General features: G+C 38.2%; 1 protein-coding gene across 1 annotated transcript in view; it reads right to left on the bottom strand.

Annotated features, from left to right (window-relative positions):
* The window catches only part of arhgap35a (Rho GTPase activating protein 35a), an 87,382-nt gene that overhangs the window by 8,321 nt on the left and 58,988 nt on the right, over nt 1–20,073 (bottom strand). Inside the window, exon 4 of the mRNA XM_044120679.1 lies at nt 364–441. Coding sequence (XP_043976614.1) covers nt 364–441 — 78 coding nt within the window. The remainder of the gene's footprint in view (nt 1–363; nt 442–20,073) is intronic.

Below are 20,073 nucleotides of genomic sequence, written 5' to 3' on the forward strand. Positions count from 1 at the left end.
CACACCGGAGCAGGTAGACGATTAATGAGGGGCAGCTCTGTAGTCTGAGAGGAACTGAAGGCCAATTAATACACCCTGCTCAATGAAGGGAGAAGCAGGGTTCTTTCAGAGCAGGGGTGTCCGAAGTCGGTCCTCGAGTCCCGGTTTCCTGCATGTTTTAGTTCTCTCCCCAGTTCAACACACCTGGATCAAATGATGGCTCGTTAGCAGAACATTGACATGCTGAGGAGGTAGAAACCACCGCCAGGGAGGGAACTAAAACATGCAGGAAACCCCTGTTTCAGAGGGAGACACGCATGCATCTTCATCGCACTTTGTTTGCACTTTAAAGTGTGCGGTAGGCTCTAAGAGGGAAGTGCCCACCTTGTTCGAACTGCCGCTGCATGCCCTCAATCTCCGCCTTGTTGCCGCTGACCCTGTAGATTCCCTCTGTGCTCAGTCCTGGAGGCGACAGACAGAGAGAAATGCTTTCAGCTCAGGGTTCATTTGTAAAAATATTTTATGGCAGGTTGCCTCCAAAGGCTGGTGTGCAGCACACAGGTAGAGACTCTTTATTCCTCTCGCAGTTCTAAAGCAATTTATTATGACAAACCGCTGCAGGAATCACTGGCGCAGGTAGATAAGTCATGATAACAGATTCTGACGGACAAATTGTCCCAGAATTTATAGAGATAAATGACATTCTTGTTGATTTTTGTTCATATATATATGTAAAAGAAACCATTCATTACTGAAGCCCCAAAAAACAAATGTTTTTTCATTTTCATATGAATTGCCTTTAGTTTTTTAGTTTTTTTTTCAGTGAGAAGTGCCATTCTTCTAGCAATGAAGGACTAAGATTAGACTTTCTTTAAAACAAATTACCTGAGGTGGAAACAGGTCAAAAACGACGTGCTGATAAAATAAAAAGTAAAGCCACGAGTGTGGGATAAAAGTACCTGATTTAAAATACATTTTTAGCACTTTGAATGAAGGTTATTTTTTTCAACAGTGGTGAAGGTGTAGACAATAAATTACATATTAACCATAAACTGATCTTAAAGTAAGTAAAATACCACAAGTTCATAATTACAGAAACAAGAGTTCTGAGAACTGAGAAAGCAATTAAACTAAATCTCAAAGTTGCTCCTTAGAGTTACGATTACAAGCAGCTTTTGCTTTCATAGACCCAGGAAATTAGCAACGTGCTCTTTAAACAAAAACGTTTAAGAGTTGTCCACAAATTTATGGAGAAAAAAATCCAGATAAGATGTTTTGATATAGGTTTACATGTGTGCCTATTACAGCAGGCTATCAAGTAAAGTTGATTTAAATAACTTATCTCAAGGATTAAAAGACTACAATCTTTACAGGAGGCAGAAAACAACCTGGGTGGGGAGTTAGTCCATCAAGGGGCAACGCAGAGACGAAAAGGACAGATAACCATGCACACACACTGAGATTTGTCCTCTTGCATTATTCACATTTTATGTTAACTCAGTAACAAAGGCAACTTCAATTGTCTCAAAAATGTGTCCAAGTTAATTTGCATATAAAATCTACTTTAAAAAGAATAAAAGAAAAATCATTTTTGCTGCATTACAGAAATGTGAATAAATGTTGCTGTCCATCTCAGTAAACTAACCTTGGAAGATAATTCAAATAAACTTTGTAGAGAATACAATGTTGTAAATGCAATGTCTTAAAGCTGAGTTAAATTATTATTATTACACTTGTTTTATCAATATTTAATTTTTTTTTCCTTGGGCAGTTTTGTGGAACACTGAGGTTGTTGTAATTGTTTACAATTTGTTGTCACATGCTCCGGTGTTTTAAGAAATTCAAGTTCATATCCAGAACAGCCTGCAGCCCGACAGACCGCAGCTACAGTGAAAAAGTATCAAGAATCCAATGGGAATTCCAGACAAAGCAGATCAGATTTAAACTGTTTTGCGTTCGTGATCTTAATTTTCACTCGCCAGACTAAGAAGCCACGGGTCACTAAAAAAAAAAAAAAAAAAAAAAAAGTTGCATAATTGATGATTATTTTCTCCCCAAATCGATACAAACACAAAGGAACCAAGTCGAAGCCGGACAGAAAGCAGAGACATGCAGATAGCTCATCGCATTTATCTCATCAATATTTTCCACCAAATTGCCAAAAAAAAAAAAAAAGATGTGGTTTCAGTTCTCAGTCTTGAATTACACTCCCTCACTCACACTTTGGGGGCAACTTGGGGAGACGAGGGTTATTCCAAAGGGAGCGAGGCAAATAGGGCAGAGTCAGAAAGAGAAGACGAAATAATGGGAGAGGCAGGGAAGAAATGAGAGGGCTCTCTGTCAAGGCATACAGCATCGATCTGTGCCTTCTGCCAATCAATTCCCCACAAAAGCTCTGCAAGCCAGACGTGGGGAAAACAGGGATGGGAGGACAGATAGTGGGAAGGAGTCGTGTCGCAGTGGGAGAGTGGAAGATAGGATCAAAGTAGGAATGATGCGGAAGAGGAAGATTACAACAGTGGAAACAGTTAAAGAATTTTTAAAAAATGGGTTAGGAGTTGTGGTCTGTCATTTTTTTAAACTTTTGATTGTCTGTACAGATTCTCATTTCTAGAGCTTCAAAGTTCATTCCCCCAACTCAATGTAAAGTAAACACAACAAAAGCCCAACGATATTTCGTACTGTGGTGACTGTCAGAGTCTCAAGCGAACAGAAAGACGCCCGAGGACCTGCAGGCTTTGACAAACAGCAATAAAAAGTCTTCAGGGTTAGCGGCTGCATTTCCACAGCGTGCCGCAGCCCGACACGACACCAGCTGATCCCGCATCAGTCCCGGCTTCGTTTCCTCGGGGAGGAGCGTAGGGAGGAGGGTCCACCAGCCCTGGAGGCCGACTTCATAGTTCACCATGGAGACAGGCAGTCGCTGGGTGCTGCCCTTTTCGTCGCTATGGTGGTCCCCACCACCAGCAGATATGCCTGTGCCCGCCGCAGCACATTCATCACCTGGGGTGCTCGAGATGAGCAGAGCACCCGGAGACTACCGCGCCACGAGAAAAGCTTGAGCTGAGAGGAGATAACAGCCGTCACAATGGATTGATTTTATATGACTGCTTTTCTGCAAACTCAGAATGCCTTGGAAAAAAAAAACAAAAAACTAAACAAAACAAAATACCACATCAACTCCAATTATTCTCAAGGACAAAAGGAAAGTAGCTATGAACAAAAAAAAAAAAAGGAAGACAGAGAAGAAAGAGAAAAAAAAGAAGGATAAAAATTGATTGTGTTTCAAAGAGTTACTATTAAAACCAACCAAACCCTAAATTATGGACGTGAACATCAGAGACCTTCAAATTATTTGGAAATATGACTGAAACTAACAATTGCTTCAATAATTCTGGAGATTAATCTGACGGAAAAAAAATGGCACATTCTGCAGACTTTTCATGTAACCACTTAAGTGTTCAAATATAATATTAGAAATATATTAAAAGATGAAAAAAAAAATTGATCTCCTTTCATAACTAAGAGAATAAACATTTTATTGCCTAAATTGTGAAATACATAAAACAGTTTCTTAATTCCTGCTCTGAGGGTGTTGCTCTTTCAGCAAATGGCATTTTTGAGTCTGCTAATAGCTAATCACTTCTAAATTAGTTGACAATTATTTCCATAACGATTAATCTCTTTAATTGATTCAACACTAGCTAGAATATAAGCCAACAGTCGATTAAATTTAAACAAAAAACAACTTATGAAATATAAATTCATTACATTCAGAGAGATATATTCCAAGTGTTTATTTCTCGTAATGTTTAATACAAAAATGTTCTGCTATGGCCACACAATCCAAAATTCAACTTAATTTTTTACTTTAATTTACTTCATTCATATAAACCACATACATAAAGCATTCTGGGTACAAATAATGTTTTATTATTAACCTTTATTTCACCAGGAAAATCCCAATGAGATTAAGAATCTCTTTTACATGGAAATCCTAACTACGACTGGGAAAAAAAAAATTAAAAATTAACCAAAGCAATGAAGCAAGATATGCAACAATACAAACTGATCTGGATATTGATTTATTTTCCACATCCAGAACGGAGTGGGAAGTAATGCCTACTTGTCTAATCACATCTCTTCATCAAAAGTCAACATTCACGTCAGTTGAATAATAGGAAGTGTAAAATTTGGATTCAAGGAAGGTAAGCTACAAAAGGTCACTGCTAAAATAAGACGGTTCCACACAGAATGCATGGATATTAATGGAAAGCTGAGTGGAAGAAAAAAAAAATCTTCCAAGGGATAACGCCAGCCTTCATCTGATTATAAAACCAAAATCAGAAGCGCTTCATTTGAGCTAAGGACAAAAAGAGACCCGACTGTTGGCCCGCAGTCCAAAGTCCTGTTTTCAGGTTAAAAGTATTTTGTAAATTTCATTAGGAAATCAATGTGCCAGGAGTCTGGAGGATAAGTAGTCAGGCAGAAAATAGACAGAGGTCCTGTAGCAACTAAAGATGATGGTTCACCATACAAAGTCAGAGACGTTGCCAGATATTTCGAAGCACCTCATGTTTTCATTTTCTCGCCAGACTTGGCTCCTGCTCTCACTGGCAAATCTGGATTTTGGATTAATTCTTTGTGGCATAGTTTCCTCATGGCGTTGGTAACATTTCTGAGAGACTCTGATCTATTATGTCGGGGGCGGCTCGATATCCTGCGAGTTTACTATTCGTGTGCGAAATCTACATTTTCACAAACAATTCCTGGAGCTAAATCAGCGACATGTGTCAGGAGTTCTGGCTTTCTGCATCAGTAAAAAAACATAACAATAAAATCGCGTTGAACGTAGCTGAAAATATTTGAAGACGGCGGAAGGATGTTCTGATAAAGCCATCAAGAAACTACAACTCAGCCAAACAGCATACGTAGTCAGAAACATGCTGCCGATATGGAAATAATGAATTTTCTTTTCTCCCCCAGACATTTCTATAATTGGGACAGACTGGCGACCTGTCCAGGTTGACCCCGCCTCTCGCCCGGAACGTTAGCTGGAGATGGACACCAGCACCTCCTGACCCCACTAAGGGATAAAGGTGTTAGAAAATGGATGGATGGATGAACGTTTCTATAATATCACACAAGGAAAAGGCATGTTTATGGTGTTAAAATACGTCCAATTACAAAAGAAAAAGCTCAGATGACTTAAGTAAAACTCTGAAATGTGAAAATAATGCATGTCGTGTGTTTCACAGACTGTATGACGAATAAAAGTAAAGATATTTTCAAAGTTTCTTCTAAATAATTGTGCATTTACTAAAATAAAATACATCCACTTAACTCAGACATTGTGCACTAACCTAAAATAAACTTACAAACCTATTAGATCACTATGTGGGTTTTATCATGTTGTTTAAATGCATACTAATCATAGCGTATTTAACAAACAAATTTGAAGAAAGTGTAAAAAAACCACCTAATTATTCTGGCATTTAGTAGATAAGAATGATAATCACAGCTGATCTAAAGTAGGAAGTGTTTAGTCTTCCAATGTCAGGCAGTAAGGTAAAAAGGTTTTGTGTTAAACATCCGGTTTCAGCTCTCTGGACCCTGGAATATCTTCTATTAATGAACAAATAGTGCTGATGGTTGATGGTGGGTAAATCTTAACCCTCCTGAATGACTGTTTACAATAAAACCGCAAAAATAATTTCAAAAACTGACTATGGGTTTCTGTTTCATAAACTGCCTTTCCTCCCACAACAACTGAACACAGTAGTGAGATTGGAGTCAGCATGACTGCTCCTCTGTCGTTGCATAAGCTAATTCAGTGGGATTCAAATCTGTCATTTATTTGAGGGGAAACAATAAGTGTTTTTATGCTATTGCTATAAGTGAAGGGCTCTCAAAAAACACTTATAGCTCCGTCACATCTGACCTTAATGACACCTGATCCGTAACATTTAACTGTCAGGTGAGTAAAAACTGGTGCAACTCCTTCCCTCCTTCTAGATAAATAAACCTGAACGAGCTAAACAAACTTGGAAACAGCTGAGCACAAACATCCGTCCCGTTCCTGATCTTGTTAAACGGACAGAGGGAGCCGAGATGAAACCCCCAACCCCCCCCAAAAAAAACACATCCTGACTCATACAAACTCAGCACGTTGGTGAAAGACGGGAGAAGAAGCACTGAAGAGGAAGTAAGCAGATAAAGAGAATAGCTGGAGTCAGAGGGAGAACAAAGGAGCAGAGGAAGAAATAAAAAGAGCATTTTGAGAAGGAATGAAAGAAACCAAATATGACAGGTGTAAGTATTCAGTAAGGAGAGGTAAAAAATAAATAGACACACCTGGGAGCTGAAAGAGGAGAGGATTAGGAGGAATACTAAAGGTAAAAAGGTGAAGATAAAAGGCAGCGAATACCTGAGCGTGAGCTGCAAACGCAGCTCCGTGAGCGTACAGCAGAGCATGTAAATACCTATTCAACTAGTTTTTCTCCTTTATCCTGCAGTAACTGCTGTGACTGCTTCAGTTAACATCTGAGCAGGGAGAGGCAAAATCAAACATGATGCCTTGTTATCCGGGGCTGTGCCCCTATACGCTCCAGCATGCAGGAAGGAGGTGGCTGTTTTGTAAGACGGTAATCCACAAACGCACAGACTTTTAATCAGGCCAGAGATTAAACTGGAAAGCACTGGAATGTCCGTCAGCAATAAGAGCATCATTTTCACTCAGACGGCAAAATTAAACGCAACTAAAGGTAATAAAGTAAATGTATCAGGCACAGCGCTCGGGGTGCGCAGATGGCAGGAAATTAATTGCAACTAATGGGAGGGGGTCAGGGGGAGCGGCGAGCATGTGAAATCGTGATCCAGAGAAGAACCGAGAGATCAGCATCACAGCTCACCCTCTGGTTTGGGTTAACAGCTGGTGGCAGAGTAAGCTGGCACAGCCGGGGCAGTGTGGCATCGGAGCCGCCTGGCAGAGAGCCTGGCATCTGGGCAGCAGGGTAGAAAAGCTACAAGAGGCTGTCTGTGCATATCTGTGCTCCAAGAGAAGAGAGAGAGAGAGAGGAAAAAAAAAACCCTGGATGTATAGATTGTTGCTGACACCAGACTAATGACCTGTAACCTAAACACTGAAACACAACATTAACCTGAGCATATGGGTCTTTCAGGTCTAACGTTATTTGTTGAATCCATTTGGTTGGCTTAAAAATCGCTGTGATGGGGGAATGTGGCTTGAGGGTGCTTTATGTGCTTTGAAGGGCAACGTAATTGCATCCAAGGAAAATAAAGTAAGACAACGGTCCGTCCCACCGGGTTCTTTTCTGTTCGGCTCCACGACTGAGGTGACGAGGGGGGGAAGCAGCGGAAAATGAAAAGAAAATATTTGCTATCTGTAGGCCTGTCATGATAGCAAATTTTGCTGAGTGATTAATTGTCTCTAAAACTATTGCGATAGACGATAATATTGTTTGAAGACCTTTTTACACTGATTTAATGGAAATGACATAATACATGTGATTTCCTGCCAAAAATAGATACACTTTATTTTCAAAAGAACATTTAACACTGGAACTGATAAAATAAACAAAACAACCAAAAACAAAAATAAAATGGATTCTCAGTCTCCTCTAACAAAATGTACTTGAATAAAAACACCAAAGTGTAAATAAATACTGGTTTCAACCAAAAGAGTGCAGATTATAAAGTCTGTAAACTATATTGCCCTTCAGTAATCATTAGATTTAAATAGAGAAGATGGAACATCGACTACCTGATGCAATAGTTCACACTATCAATCAATCAATCAAATTTTATTTGTATAGCACATTTCAGCAGCAAGGCATTTCAAAATGTTTTACATATTGTTTTCAATGTCCAATGAAAAAAAACTTGATCAATTTATTAAAAATATGACAGAAAAACCCAATGAATTAGTTTTTACACTTCATAGAATCTCTAGAATAAGAATAGACAAACAATTATCCATTATTATTAATCATTACAGAATATGTGACTTACACTGTGGTAGTATAGTAAACAACAACCCTTCAGCTAATATTTCCATCTCCAATCAGTGACCTTTGTAACAGGAAATCAAAATATATAAAGTCAACGGAAGTGACGTAAAAGTCGACTCTGGAACGGCGCTAGCATCGTAAGTAGCAAGTTTAGTTTTTTAACGGTTAGTTTTAACGCCGTAAGTTTAACGGTTTAACGGTTCGCTACTTATGTAATTAAACTTTTCGAGTGAAACTTTTCAGATCATGTATTAGTGCATTAATGCTGAAATATATATTTCAAAGTAGGTTTTTCTTTATCAGGTTATCATTTAATAAAATATAGGCTCTATCACTATGATTGCAGAGTCTATGCACCTTTTCGCTGCTTGAAGACAAACTGCATAGATCATTTAATTTCTTTTTTTCATTTTGGGAAATCTTTGTTAATCTCATCTGATTTATCCCCTTAAATCAGAGCGATCAAAGTGTTTGATAATAGTAGAATAGATTTGATTAAACCAATCTTTCTCAAACTGGGATCCCCGGACCATAGTTTGGTGCAGCTAGCTTACCAAAGGATTGTGTTAAAAAATAGTAATGGATAATTGGATGAAGACAATTTATACCACAGCAGATACAGAAAACTACAAATGAAACAATTCAATCATATAAAAATCTATTGTCAATCTCTTTATGTTAAATAAATTTTAAAAATATGACATGATTTAAATATTTAGTCATTATTTCATCGATAGTTTGAGTCATGCAGAACTGATGTGATCGATTCCATAGCAACGATCAGAAGCAAGACCTTGCACCAGAGCTCCAGTGAGGTCATTGATGACATCACAGACCTTCTATGATGACATCATAGAAGGTCTATGAGACTTTAAATGCGTGTAACTCAGTTCATCGTCAGTCAGGATCTAAACAGTGCAGAGAAACGAAGCTTTTTGTCAGACAAAGATTTTTAGTATTACAGCGATGCCTTATCCCTTAATATTTCCTGTTGGTTGGGGACTTGGTTACCTCATTACAACAGGAATGAAGAAATTGTGTGACCATTACCTCCCAGGAAAGGATGTGGACCAGAGTGTGTCTCAGGATGAGAGCACTTACTTTGAGAACGAACCGACAATGGTTCCCAATGAGCAAACTGACCCGGCTGGGTTAGTTTGCCTGGAAGAGGAACCAGTTTCCTTCAAAGACACCGACAATAATGTAACGGAGATTTCAGAATGCAGTACTGAGGACCAGAGCACTTCATTTGGGAATGAACTTTCAGCGGTTCCCCGAGAGCAAACTGACCCGGCTGGGTCAGTTTGCTCCGTCAACCAGAAAGTTGACTATGAAGCCTCTGCATTGGATTTGACTAAGACATCGTCTGTCATCACAACTCAGGATGTGAATTCAGTCTCTGGGAACAATTTGCCCGTTGTTCCCAAAGAAAAAACTGACCCGGCTGGGAAAGTTTTTTCTGGGGCTGAATTCACTGAGAAACCTTTGATTTCCAGCACATTTTCCAGCACCTCTGATTTTACAAGTTCCTCGGACGAGGAATTTGTTTCAGAGGGACGTAGCGTTTACAATGAAAACAGAGTCCTAGATCTATCTATGAACTCATCATTAAAGCATAGGGTTTCTGTTGAACCTGAATTAAACTGCCCCCCGGACGGGGAAGCTAGTTTCACTGACAGGAACAGCAATGAAACCCCAGCAAATGATGGTTCTGTAACGTTTCCAAAAGACAAAACTACCCCGGCTGGGGTAGTTGTCTCTCACAATGAGAGAAAAGTCTTGGGAAAGCATTTCTGCACTGGTCCTCAGCAACAAACTGACCCGGATGGGAAAGTTGTTGATGAGGATCAAAGTGGAATGAGACAGATAGAGAGCGACATCTGTACATTTGCAAACCACTTCAACATCAGCTGGATGAGTGCTGGATTTCAAAGTGTCCTCAACCTGAGCGTCACCAGACGGTGTCTGGCTCGGAGACACTTGTTCAAAGAGGCATCGTCTATTCCGAACTGTGCCAGTCTTATCTACACTGCCGTCCACCAACCTGGATATTGCTTTGGACCAGCAGAAATCTCCCCAGTTTTAATGGAACTGAGGGAGAGACAACCATCACCAGAGTTGGGGAAAGAGTTTCAAATCTCTTGTTTACTGGAGTCTGTTCTTGTCTGGCTCGATTCATACGGTGGGAGCACGGATTGCGAAATGTACAGTGAAAACACTTGCAACGGATGTGGAAAATCATTCTTACTACTACTGAATAACAGACCCATTGTTGTACTTCCGACCTCGACTTCACTAAACGACACCGCTTCACTGTTTAATTATTGGATAAATTTGTGGGGCCAGCCTTATTGCTCAAGCTGCAGGTTAGTTTTTAATCGGAAAAACATCCTGAGCAACAATAATGTGATTGTTCTGTTTCTACCACGGTGGGTCGAAAGAAGATTTCCAGTGGTTCCCAATCCAGTCCTGAAGGTACCAGGAGAAAGTGGAACAGAGTTGTACAGTTTGTCCTCCATCATTTGTGGAGATGATGAGTCAGAACATTTCTACACCTGTTTGATTCGAGGACAACAGACTGTACAGGTGGTGGATGAACATGTCCTCACTGCTGGTGAACCCTGCAGTGAGGATATGTATCAAAACGGATTCATTTATATTTACGAGAAGCGAGTGAATCCAGCAGAACCTCAGAGTGACCACCTAAATACAACTAGAGTGACGGTTTCTCCTGGGCCTCCTCTCCAGAATGATGAAGAAAGTTCTGGAGAGGAGCCAGAACCTTTAAATTTGGATGAACAGAACAGCGAAGAAGACCAAACAAGCGGCCATTTTGAGGAAGCAGAAATTGAAGTGAGTCAGACAGAAAATTGGGGTCCTGAAATATACGGCAGAATAGAAGAAGAAACTTTTTGGGGGAAATTTATGCCAATATTTTTGTTTTTGTTTAGTTTGTTGTGCTGGGTGTTTTTTCCTTGTGTTGTTTTTTACTGGGCGAGTAATTCCTTACTTTTCTCTCTTAGCATTGGTTTTTTCTGTTTTCGTTTTTCTATATTGGGATTTTAAATGGAAGAATTGGAAACGTTTGTACCCGTAGTGAATGGATCTTACCAGTTTTTTGTCTGAAGTTTCTCTCCAGGCGCTCTGACTTCCTCACACCGTATAAAATCACGTCTGTCTAATTGGTCTCTCTAAATTCTCTTTAGGTGCAGATAAAAAATAAATTTTGGAATTAAACTTTATAAATAGTTTGCAGGTTTCTCTCCGGGTGCTCCGGCTTCCTGCCACTGTCTAAAAAGATTTAGTGAATGCAAATTGACACTTTTATAATATCAATACTATATACCTATATATAGATATAGATCTACCTATCTATCTATATAATCCATCTATATATAGATATATCATCCTATATCTCTATACCTATATATAGATGGATAGAGATATATCTATATATCTATCGATAGACAGATAGATATCTATAGATAGATAGATAGATAGATAGATAGATAGATAGATAGATATTCTATCCATCTATATATAGATATATATGTTTAGGCCTGTCACGATAGCAAATTTTGCTGAGTGATTAATTGTCTCTAAAAGTATATATATATATATATATATATATATATATATATTTTACACTGATTTAATGGAAATGACATAATACATGTGATTTCCTACCATAAATAGATACACTTTATTTTCTAAAGAACATTTAACACTGGAACTGATAAAATAAACAAAACAACTAAAAACAAAAATAAAATGGATTCTCAGTCTCCATTAACAAAAATGTACTTGAATAAAAACACCAAAGTGTAAATAAAGCGGGATTCTGGAGAACCTGACTGTTCTCAGGAGGCTATTCAGCTGTAATCATTAGATTTAAATAGAGAAGATGGAACAGTTGTAGGCCATCCTGATGCAATAGTTCACACTATCAATCAATCAATCAAATTTTATTTGTATAGCACATTTCAGCAGCAAGGCATTTCAAAATGTTTTACATATTGTTTTTGATGTCCAATGAAAAAAACTTGATCAATTTATTAAAAAAATGACAGAAAAACCCAATGATTTAGTTTTTACACTTCATAGAATCTCTAGAATAAGAATAGACAAACAATTATCCATTATTATTAATCATTACAGAAATAACATACACTGTGGTAGTAAATATAGTAAACAACAAGATAGATTATAAAGCTAATATTTCCATCTCCAATCAGTGACCTTTGTAACAGGAAATCAAAATATATAAAGTCAACGAAGTGACGTAATAGTTCACACTAGCATCGTAAGTACACAAGTTTAGTTTTTAACGGTTAGTTTGACAATCTTAGAACGGTTTAACGGTTCGCTAAGATTGTGTAATTAAACTTTTCGAGTGAAACTTTTCAGATCATGTATTAGTGCATTAATGCTAAATCAGGTAGGTTTTTCCCCACTGGGATCAGTTAACCTGCCTCATTTAATAAAATATAGGCTCTATCACTATGATTGCAGAGTCTATGCACCTTTTGCTGCTTGAAGACAAACATAGATCATTTAATTTCTTTTTTTCATTGGAGAAATCTTTGTTAAACAACATTAATGATTTATCCCCTTAAATCAGATTTGGTCAAAGTGTCTGATAATAGTAGAATAGATTTGATTAAACCAATCTTTCTCCAACTGGGATCCTGAACCATAGTTTGGTGCAGCTAGCTTACCAAAGAATTAACTTAAAAATTGTGTTAATGAAATAGTAATGGAGATGAAGACAATTTATACCACAGCAGATACAGAAAACTACAAATGAAACAATTCAATCATATAAAAATATATTATCAATCTCTTTATGTTAAATACATTTTAAAAAATATGACATTATTTAAATATTTAGTCATTATTTCAACTATAGTTTGAGTCATGCAGAACTGATGTGATCTCAGATTTTCCATAGCAACGATCAGAAGCAAGACCTTGCACCAGAACTCCAGTGAGGTCATTGATGATCATAGACCTTCTATGATGACATCATAGAAGGTCTATGAGACTTTAAATCGAGTTGAGCCTTCATTCAGGATCTAAACAGCAGAGAAAAAGCTTTGTGTCAGACAAAGATTTTAGTATTACAGCGATGCCTTTAATTTTAATATTTCCTGTTGGTTGGGGACTTGGTTACCTCATTACAACAGGAATGAAGAAATTGTGTGGACCATTACCTCCCAGGGAAGGACATGGACCAGAGTGTTTCTCAGGATGAGAACACTTCATTTGGAAACGGCCTTATGTATGAGCAAACTGACCCGGCTGGGGAAGTTTGCCTGGAAGAGGAGAGTTTCTCTTACAGGGTTTTATATCAGGAAAATTTCAGAATGCAGTACTGAGGACAAGAGCACTTCATTTGGGAATGAACTTTCCATAGTTTTAATTTATCGAGATTAATTTATTTATCGTTTATCCGACACCAGAAAGTTGACTATGAAGTCTGCATTGGATTTGACTAAGACATCGCCTGTCGTCACAACTCAGTGATGTTCACACTTCTTCTGGGAACAATTTGAGTCCTAAAGAAACTAAATATGGGAATGTTGAAATTTTTCTGGGGCTGTTAATTCACTGAGAAACCTTTGATTTCCAGCACATTTTCCAGCACCTCTGATTTTACAAGTTCCTAAATTTGTTTCAGAGGGACGAAACCTCTATGAAAACAGAGTCCTAGATCTATCTATGAACTCAACACGTAAACTGGAAACAGGGTTTCTGCTGAACCTGAATTAAACTGCCCCCGGAGAAGCTAGTTTCACTGACAGGAACAGCAAATTAGATAATGATGGTTCTTAACGCTTCCAAAGAGCTTTAACTAGTCTGTTTGTCTGTTGTCTCTCACAAGTGTTGAAGTCTTGGGAAAGCATTCTCTCAGCGATCGTCAGCAACAAACTGACCCGGATGGGAAAGTTGTTGATGAGGATCAAACTTTTGAATGAGACAGATAGAGAGCGACATCTGTACATTTGCAAACCACTTCAATATCAGCTGGATGAGTGCTGGATTTCAAAGTGTCCTCAACAAAATGAGCACCAGCACAGGTGTCTGGGTCGGAGAACTTGTTCAAACAGGCATCGCTATCCCCAACTGTGCCAGTCTGATCTACACTGCCGCCCACCAACCTGGATATTGCTTTTGCTGCAGAAATCTCCCAGTTTTAATGGAACTGAGGAGAGACAACCATCACCAGAGTTGGGGAAAGAGTTTCAAATCTCTTGTTTACTGGAGTCTGTTCTTGTCTGGCTCCCGGTCATACGGCAGATAAATGTGTTGTTGACTGAAGACGGAGGGAGGAAGTGAGAGGAACTACTACTGAATAACAGACCCATTGTTGTACTAATCATCTTCACTAAAGTGACTTTTTAATGTTTGAGCAATTGGATGGGCAGGTTTCTGCGCTCATTTTGCTCAAGCTGCAGGTTAGTTTTTAATCGGAAAACATCCTGAGCAACAATAATGTGATTGTTCTGTTTCTACCAAGTGGTCGAAAGAAGATTTCCAGTGGTTAGGATCCAGTCCTGAAGGTACCAGGAGAAAGTGGAACAGAGTTGTACAGTTTGTCCTCCATCATTTGTGGAGATGATGAGTCACAACATTTCTACACTTATTTTTGAGGTCAGGCAGACTGTACAGGTGGTGGATGTCCTCACTGCTGGTGAACCCTGCAGTGAGGGATATATCAAAACAGTGTCATTTATATTTGATGCTGGGAATCCAGCAGAACCTCAGAGTGACCACCTAAATACAACTAGAGGTGTGTTTCTCCTGGGCCTCCTCTCCAGAATGATGAAGAAAGTTCTGGAGAAGAGCCAGAACCTTTAAATTTGGATGAACAGAACAGAAGAAGCACACAGTGGTCATTTTGAGGAAGCAGAAATTGAAGTGAGTCAGACAGAAAATTGGGGTCCAATATACTGCAGAATAGAAGAAGAAACATTTTGGGGAAATTTATGCCAATATTTTTGTTTTTGTTTAGTTTGTTGTGCTGGGTGTTTTTCCTTGTGTTGTTTTTACTGGGATCTTATGTACTTTTTCTCTTAGCATTGGTTTTTCTGTTTTCGCTGTTTGGGCTTTTAAATGGAAGAATTGGATCTCTCCAAAATTTGGCCTTTGGATCTTACCAGTTTTCTGTCTGAAGTTTCTCTCCAGGCGCCTGACTTATCACAAAAAATCACGCCTGTCTAATTGGTCTCTAAATTCTCTTTAGGTGCAGATGACATAAATTTTGGAATTAAACTTTATAAAGTTTAAGTGTTAAATGCTTTTCAAAATACCATACATATATAGAAAAACCTATCTACTTCTATATAACATTGTTCAGGTATACCTATATATGGCGATAGGAACAAAGAGCCAGAGAATGCGATGCCAGTTTGGCAGGTTATCCCGTGGTTTCATAGATATATGTCTCGTGTCGATCTCACCTGGTGCTTGCAGGCCCAGGAGCCATATTGTTTGAAGACCTTTTTACACTGATTTAATGGAAATGACATAATACATGTGATTTCCTACCATAAATAGATACACTTTATTTTCTAAAGAACATTTAACACTGGAACTGATAAAATAAACAAAACAACTAAAAACAAAAATAAAATGGATTCTCAGTCTCCATTAACAAAAATGTACTTGAATAAAAACACCAAAGTGTAAATAAATACTGGATTCAACTAAAAGAGTGCAGATTATGAAGTCTGTAAACTATGTTGCCCTTCAGTAATCATTAGATTTAAATAGAGAAGATGGAACATCGACTACCTGATGCAATAGTTCACACTATCAATCAATCAATCAAATTTTATTTGTATAGCACATTTCAGCAGCAAGGCATTTCAAAATGTTTTACATATTGTTTTTGATGTCCAATGAAAAAAACTTGATCAATTTATTAAAAAAATGACAGAAAAACCCAATGAATTAGTTTTTACACTTCATAGAATCTCTAGAATAAGAATAGACAAACAATTATCCATTATTATTAATCATTACAGAATATGTGACTTACACTGTGGTAGTATAGTAAACAACAACCCTTCAGCTAATATTTCCATCTCCAATCAGTGACCTTTGTAACAGGAAATCAAAATATATAAAGTCAACGGAAGTGACGTAAAAGTCGACTCTGGAACGGCGCTAGCATCGTAAGTAGCAAGTTTAGTTTTTTAACGGTTAGTTTTAACGCCGTAAAACGGTTTAACGGTTCGCTACTTATGTAATTAAACTTTTCGAGTGAAACTTTTCAGATCATGTATTAGTGCATTAATGCTGAAATATATATTTCAAAGTAGGTTTTTCTTTATCAGGTTATCATTTAATAAAATATAGGCTCTATCACTATGATTGCAGAGTCTATGCACCTTTTTGCTGCTTGAAGACAAACTGCATAGATCATTTAATTTCTTTTTTTCATTTTGGGAAATCTTTGTTAATCTCATCTGATTTATCCCCTTAAATCAGAGCGATCAAAGTGTCTGATAATAGTAGAATAGATTTGATTAAACCAATCTTTCTCCAACTGGGATCCCCGGACCATAGTTTGGTGCAGCTAGCTTACCAAAGAATTGTGTTAAAAAATAGTAATGGATAATTGGATGAAGACAATTTATACCACAGCAGATACAGAAAACTACAAATGAAACAATTCAATCATATAAAAATATATTATCAATCTCTTTATGTTAAATACATTTTAAAAAATATGACATGATTTAAATATTTAGTCATTATTTCAACTATAGTTTGAGTCATGCAGAACTGATGTGATCGTTTCCATAGCAACGATCAGAAGCAAGACCTTGCACCAGAACTCCAGTGAGGTCATTGATGACATCATAGACCTTCTATGATGACATCATAGAAGGTCTATGAGACTTTAAATGCGTGTAACTCAGTTCATCGTCAGTCAGGATCTAAACAGTGCAGAGAAACGAAGCTTTGTGTCAGACAAAGATTTTTAGTATTACAGCGATGCCTTATCCCTTAATATTTCCTGTTGGTTGGGGACTTGGTTACCTCATTACAACAGGAATGAAGAAATTGTGTGACCATTACCTCCCAGGGAAGGACGTGGACCAGAGTGTTTCTCAGGATGAGAACACTTCATTTGGAAACGAACCGACAATGGTTCCCAATGAGCAAACTGACCCGGCTGGGGAAGTTTGCCTGGAAGAGGAGTCAGTTTCCTTCGAAGACACCGACAATAATTTAACGGAGATTTCAGAATGCAGTACTGAGGACAAGAGCACTTCATTTGGGAATGAACTTTCCATGTTCCCGAGAGCAAACTGACCCGGCTGGGTCAGTTTGCTCCGTCAACCAGAAAGTTGACTATGAAGCCTCTGCATTGGATTTGACTAAGACATCGTCTGTCGTCACAACTCAGGATGTGAATTCAGTCTCTGGGAACAATTTGCCCGTTGTTCCCAAAGAAAAAACTGACCCGGCTGGGAAAGTTTTTTCTGGGGCTGAATTCACTGAGAAACCTTTGATTTCCAGCACATTTTCCAGCACCTCTGATTTTACAAGTTCCTCGGACGAGGAATTTGTTTCAGAGGGACGTAGCGTTTACAATGAAAACAGAGTCCTAGATCTATCTATGAACTCATCGTTAAAGCATAGGGTTTCTGCTGAACCTGAATTAAACTGCCCCCCGGACGGGGAAGCTAGTTTCACTGACAGGAACAGCAATGAAACCCCAGATAATGATGGTTCTTTAACGTTTCCAAAAGACAAAACTACCCCGGCTGGGGTAGTTGTCTCTCACAATGAGAGAAAAGTCTTGGGAAAGCATTTCTGCTCTGGTCCTCAGCAACAAACTGACCCGGATGGGAAAGTTGTTGATGAGGATCAAAGTGGAATGAGACAGATAGAGAGCGACATCTGTACATTTGCAAACCACTTCAACATCAGCTGGATGAGTGCTGGATTTCAAAGTGTCCTCAACCTGAGCGTCACCAGACGGTGTCTGGGTCGGAGACACTTGTTCAAAGAGGCATCGTCTATCCCCAACTGTGCCAGTCTGATTTACACTGCCGTCCACCAACCTGGATATTGCTTTTGCCCAGCAGAAATCTCCCCAGTTTTAATGGAACTGAGGGAGAGACAACCATCACCAGAGTTGGGGAAAGAGTTTCAAATCTCTTGTTTACTGGAGTCTGTTCTTGTCTGGCTCGATTCATACGGTGGCAGCACGGATTGCGAAATGTACAGTGAAAACACTTGCAACGGATGTGGAAAATCGTTCTTACTACTACTGAATAACAGACCCATTGTTGTACTTCCGACCTCGACTTCACTAAACGACACCGCTTCACTGTTTAATTATTGGATAAATTTGTGGGGCCAGCCTTATTGCTCAAGCTGCAGGTTAGTTTTTAATCGGAAAAACATCCTGAGCAACAATAATGTGATTGTTCTGTTTCTACCACGGTGGGTCGAAAGAAGATTTCCAGTGGTTCCCAATCCAGTCCTGAAGGTACCAGGAGAAAGTGGAACAGAGTTGTACAGTTTGTCCTCCATCATTTGTGGAGATGATGAGTCACAACATTTCTACACTTATTTGATTCGAGGACGACAGACTGTACAGGTGGTGGATGAACATGTCCTCACTGCTGGTGAACCCTGCAGTGAGGATATGTGTGAAAACGGATTCATTTATATTTACGAGAAGCGAGTGAATCCAGCAGAACCTCAGAGTGACCACCTAAATACAACTAGAGTGACGGTTTCTCCTGGGCCTCCTCTCCAGAATGATGAAGAAAGTTCTGGAGAAGAGCCAGAACCTTTAAATTTGGATGAACAGAACAGCGAAGAAGACGAAACAAGTGGTCATTTTGAGGAAGCAGAAATTGAAGTGAGTCAGACAGAAAATTGGGGTCCTGAAATATACGGCAGAATAGAAGAAGAAACTTTTTGGGGGAAATTTATGCCAATATTTTTGTTTTTGTTTAGTTTGTTGTGCTGGGTGTTTTTTCCTTGTGTTGTTTTTTACTGGGCGAGTAATTCCTTACTTTTCTCTCTTAGCATTGGTTTTTTCTGTTTTCGTTTTTCTATATTGGGATTTTAAATGGAAGAATTGGAAACGTTTGTACCCCTAATGAATGGATCTTACCAGTTTTCTGTCTGAAGTTTCTCTCCAGGCGCTCTGACTTCCTCACAATCTAAAATCACGTCTGTCTAATTGGTCTCTCTAAATTCTCTTTAGGTGCAGATAAAAAATAAATTTTGGAATTAAACTTTATAGTTTGCAGGTTTCTCTCCGGGTGCTCCGGCTTCCTGCCACTGTCTAAAAAGATTTAGTGAATGCAAATTGACACTTTTATAATATCAATACTATATACCTATATATAGATATAGATCTACCTATCTATCTATATAATCCATCTATATATAGATATATCTCTATCCATCTATACCTATATATAGATGGATAGAGATATATCTATATATCTATCGATAGACAGATAGATATCTATAGATAGATAGATAGATAGATAGATAGATAGATAGATATTCTATCCATCTATATATAGATATATATGTTTAGGCCTGTCACGATAGCAAATTTTGCTGAGTGATTAATTGTCTCTAAAAGTATTGCGATAGACGATAATATTGTTTGAAGACCTTTTTACACTGATTTAATGGAAATGACATAATACATGTGATTTCCTACCATAAATAGATACACTTTATTTTCTAAAGAACATTTAACACTGGAACTGATAAAATAAACAAAACAACTAAAAACAAAAATAAAATGGATTCTCAGTCTCCATTAACAAAAATGTACTTGAATAAAAACACCAAAGTGTAAATAAATACTGGATTCAACCAAAAGAGTGCAGATTATAAAGTCTGTTTACCATATTGCCCTTCAGTAATCATTAGATTTAAATAGAGAAGATGGAACATCGACTACCTGATGCAATAGTTCACACTACATGTTAGTTCACACCTACATTTTCCCCTTATGACAATCTTAGAACTTTGATTGTTCTAAAATTGTCGCTTGTTATCATGCTGT

This window comes from Gambusia affinis, linkage group LG06 (assembly GCF_019740435.1).
Source record: "Gambusia affinis linkage group LG06, SWU_Gaff_1.0, whole genome shotgun sequence".
NCBI lineage: Eukaryota > Metazoa > Chordata > Actinopteri > Cyprinodontiformes > Poeciliidae > Gambusia > Gambusia affinis.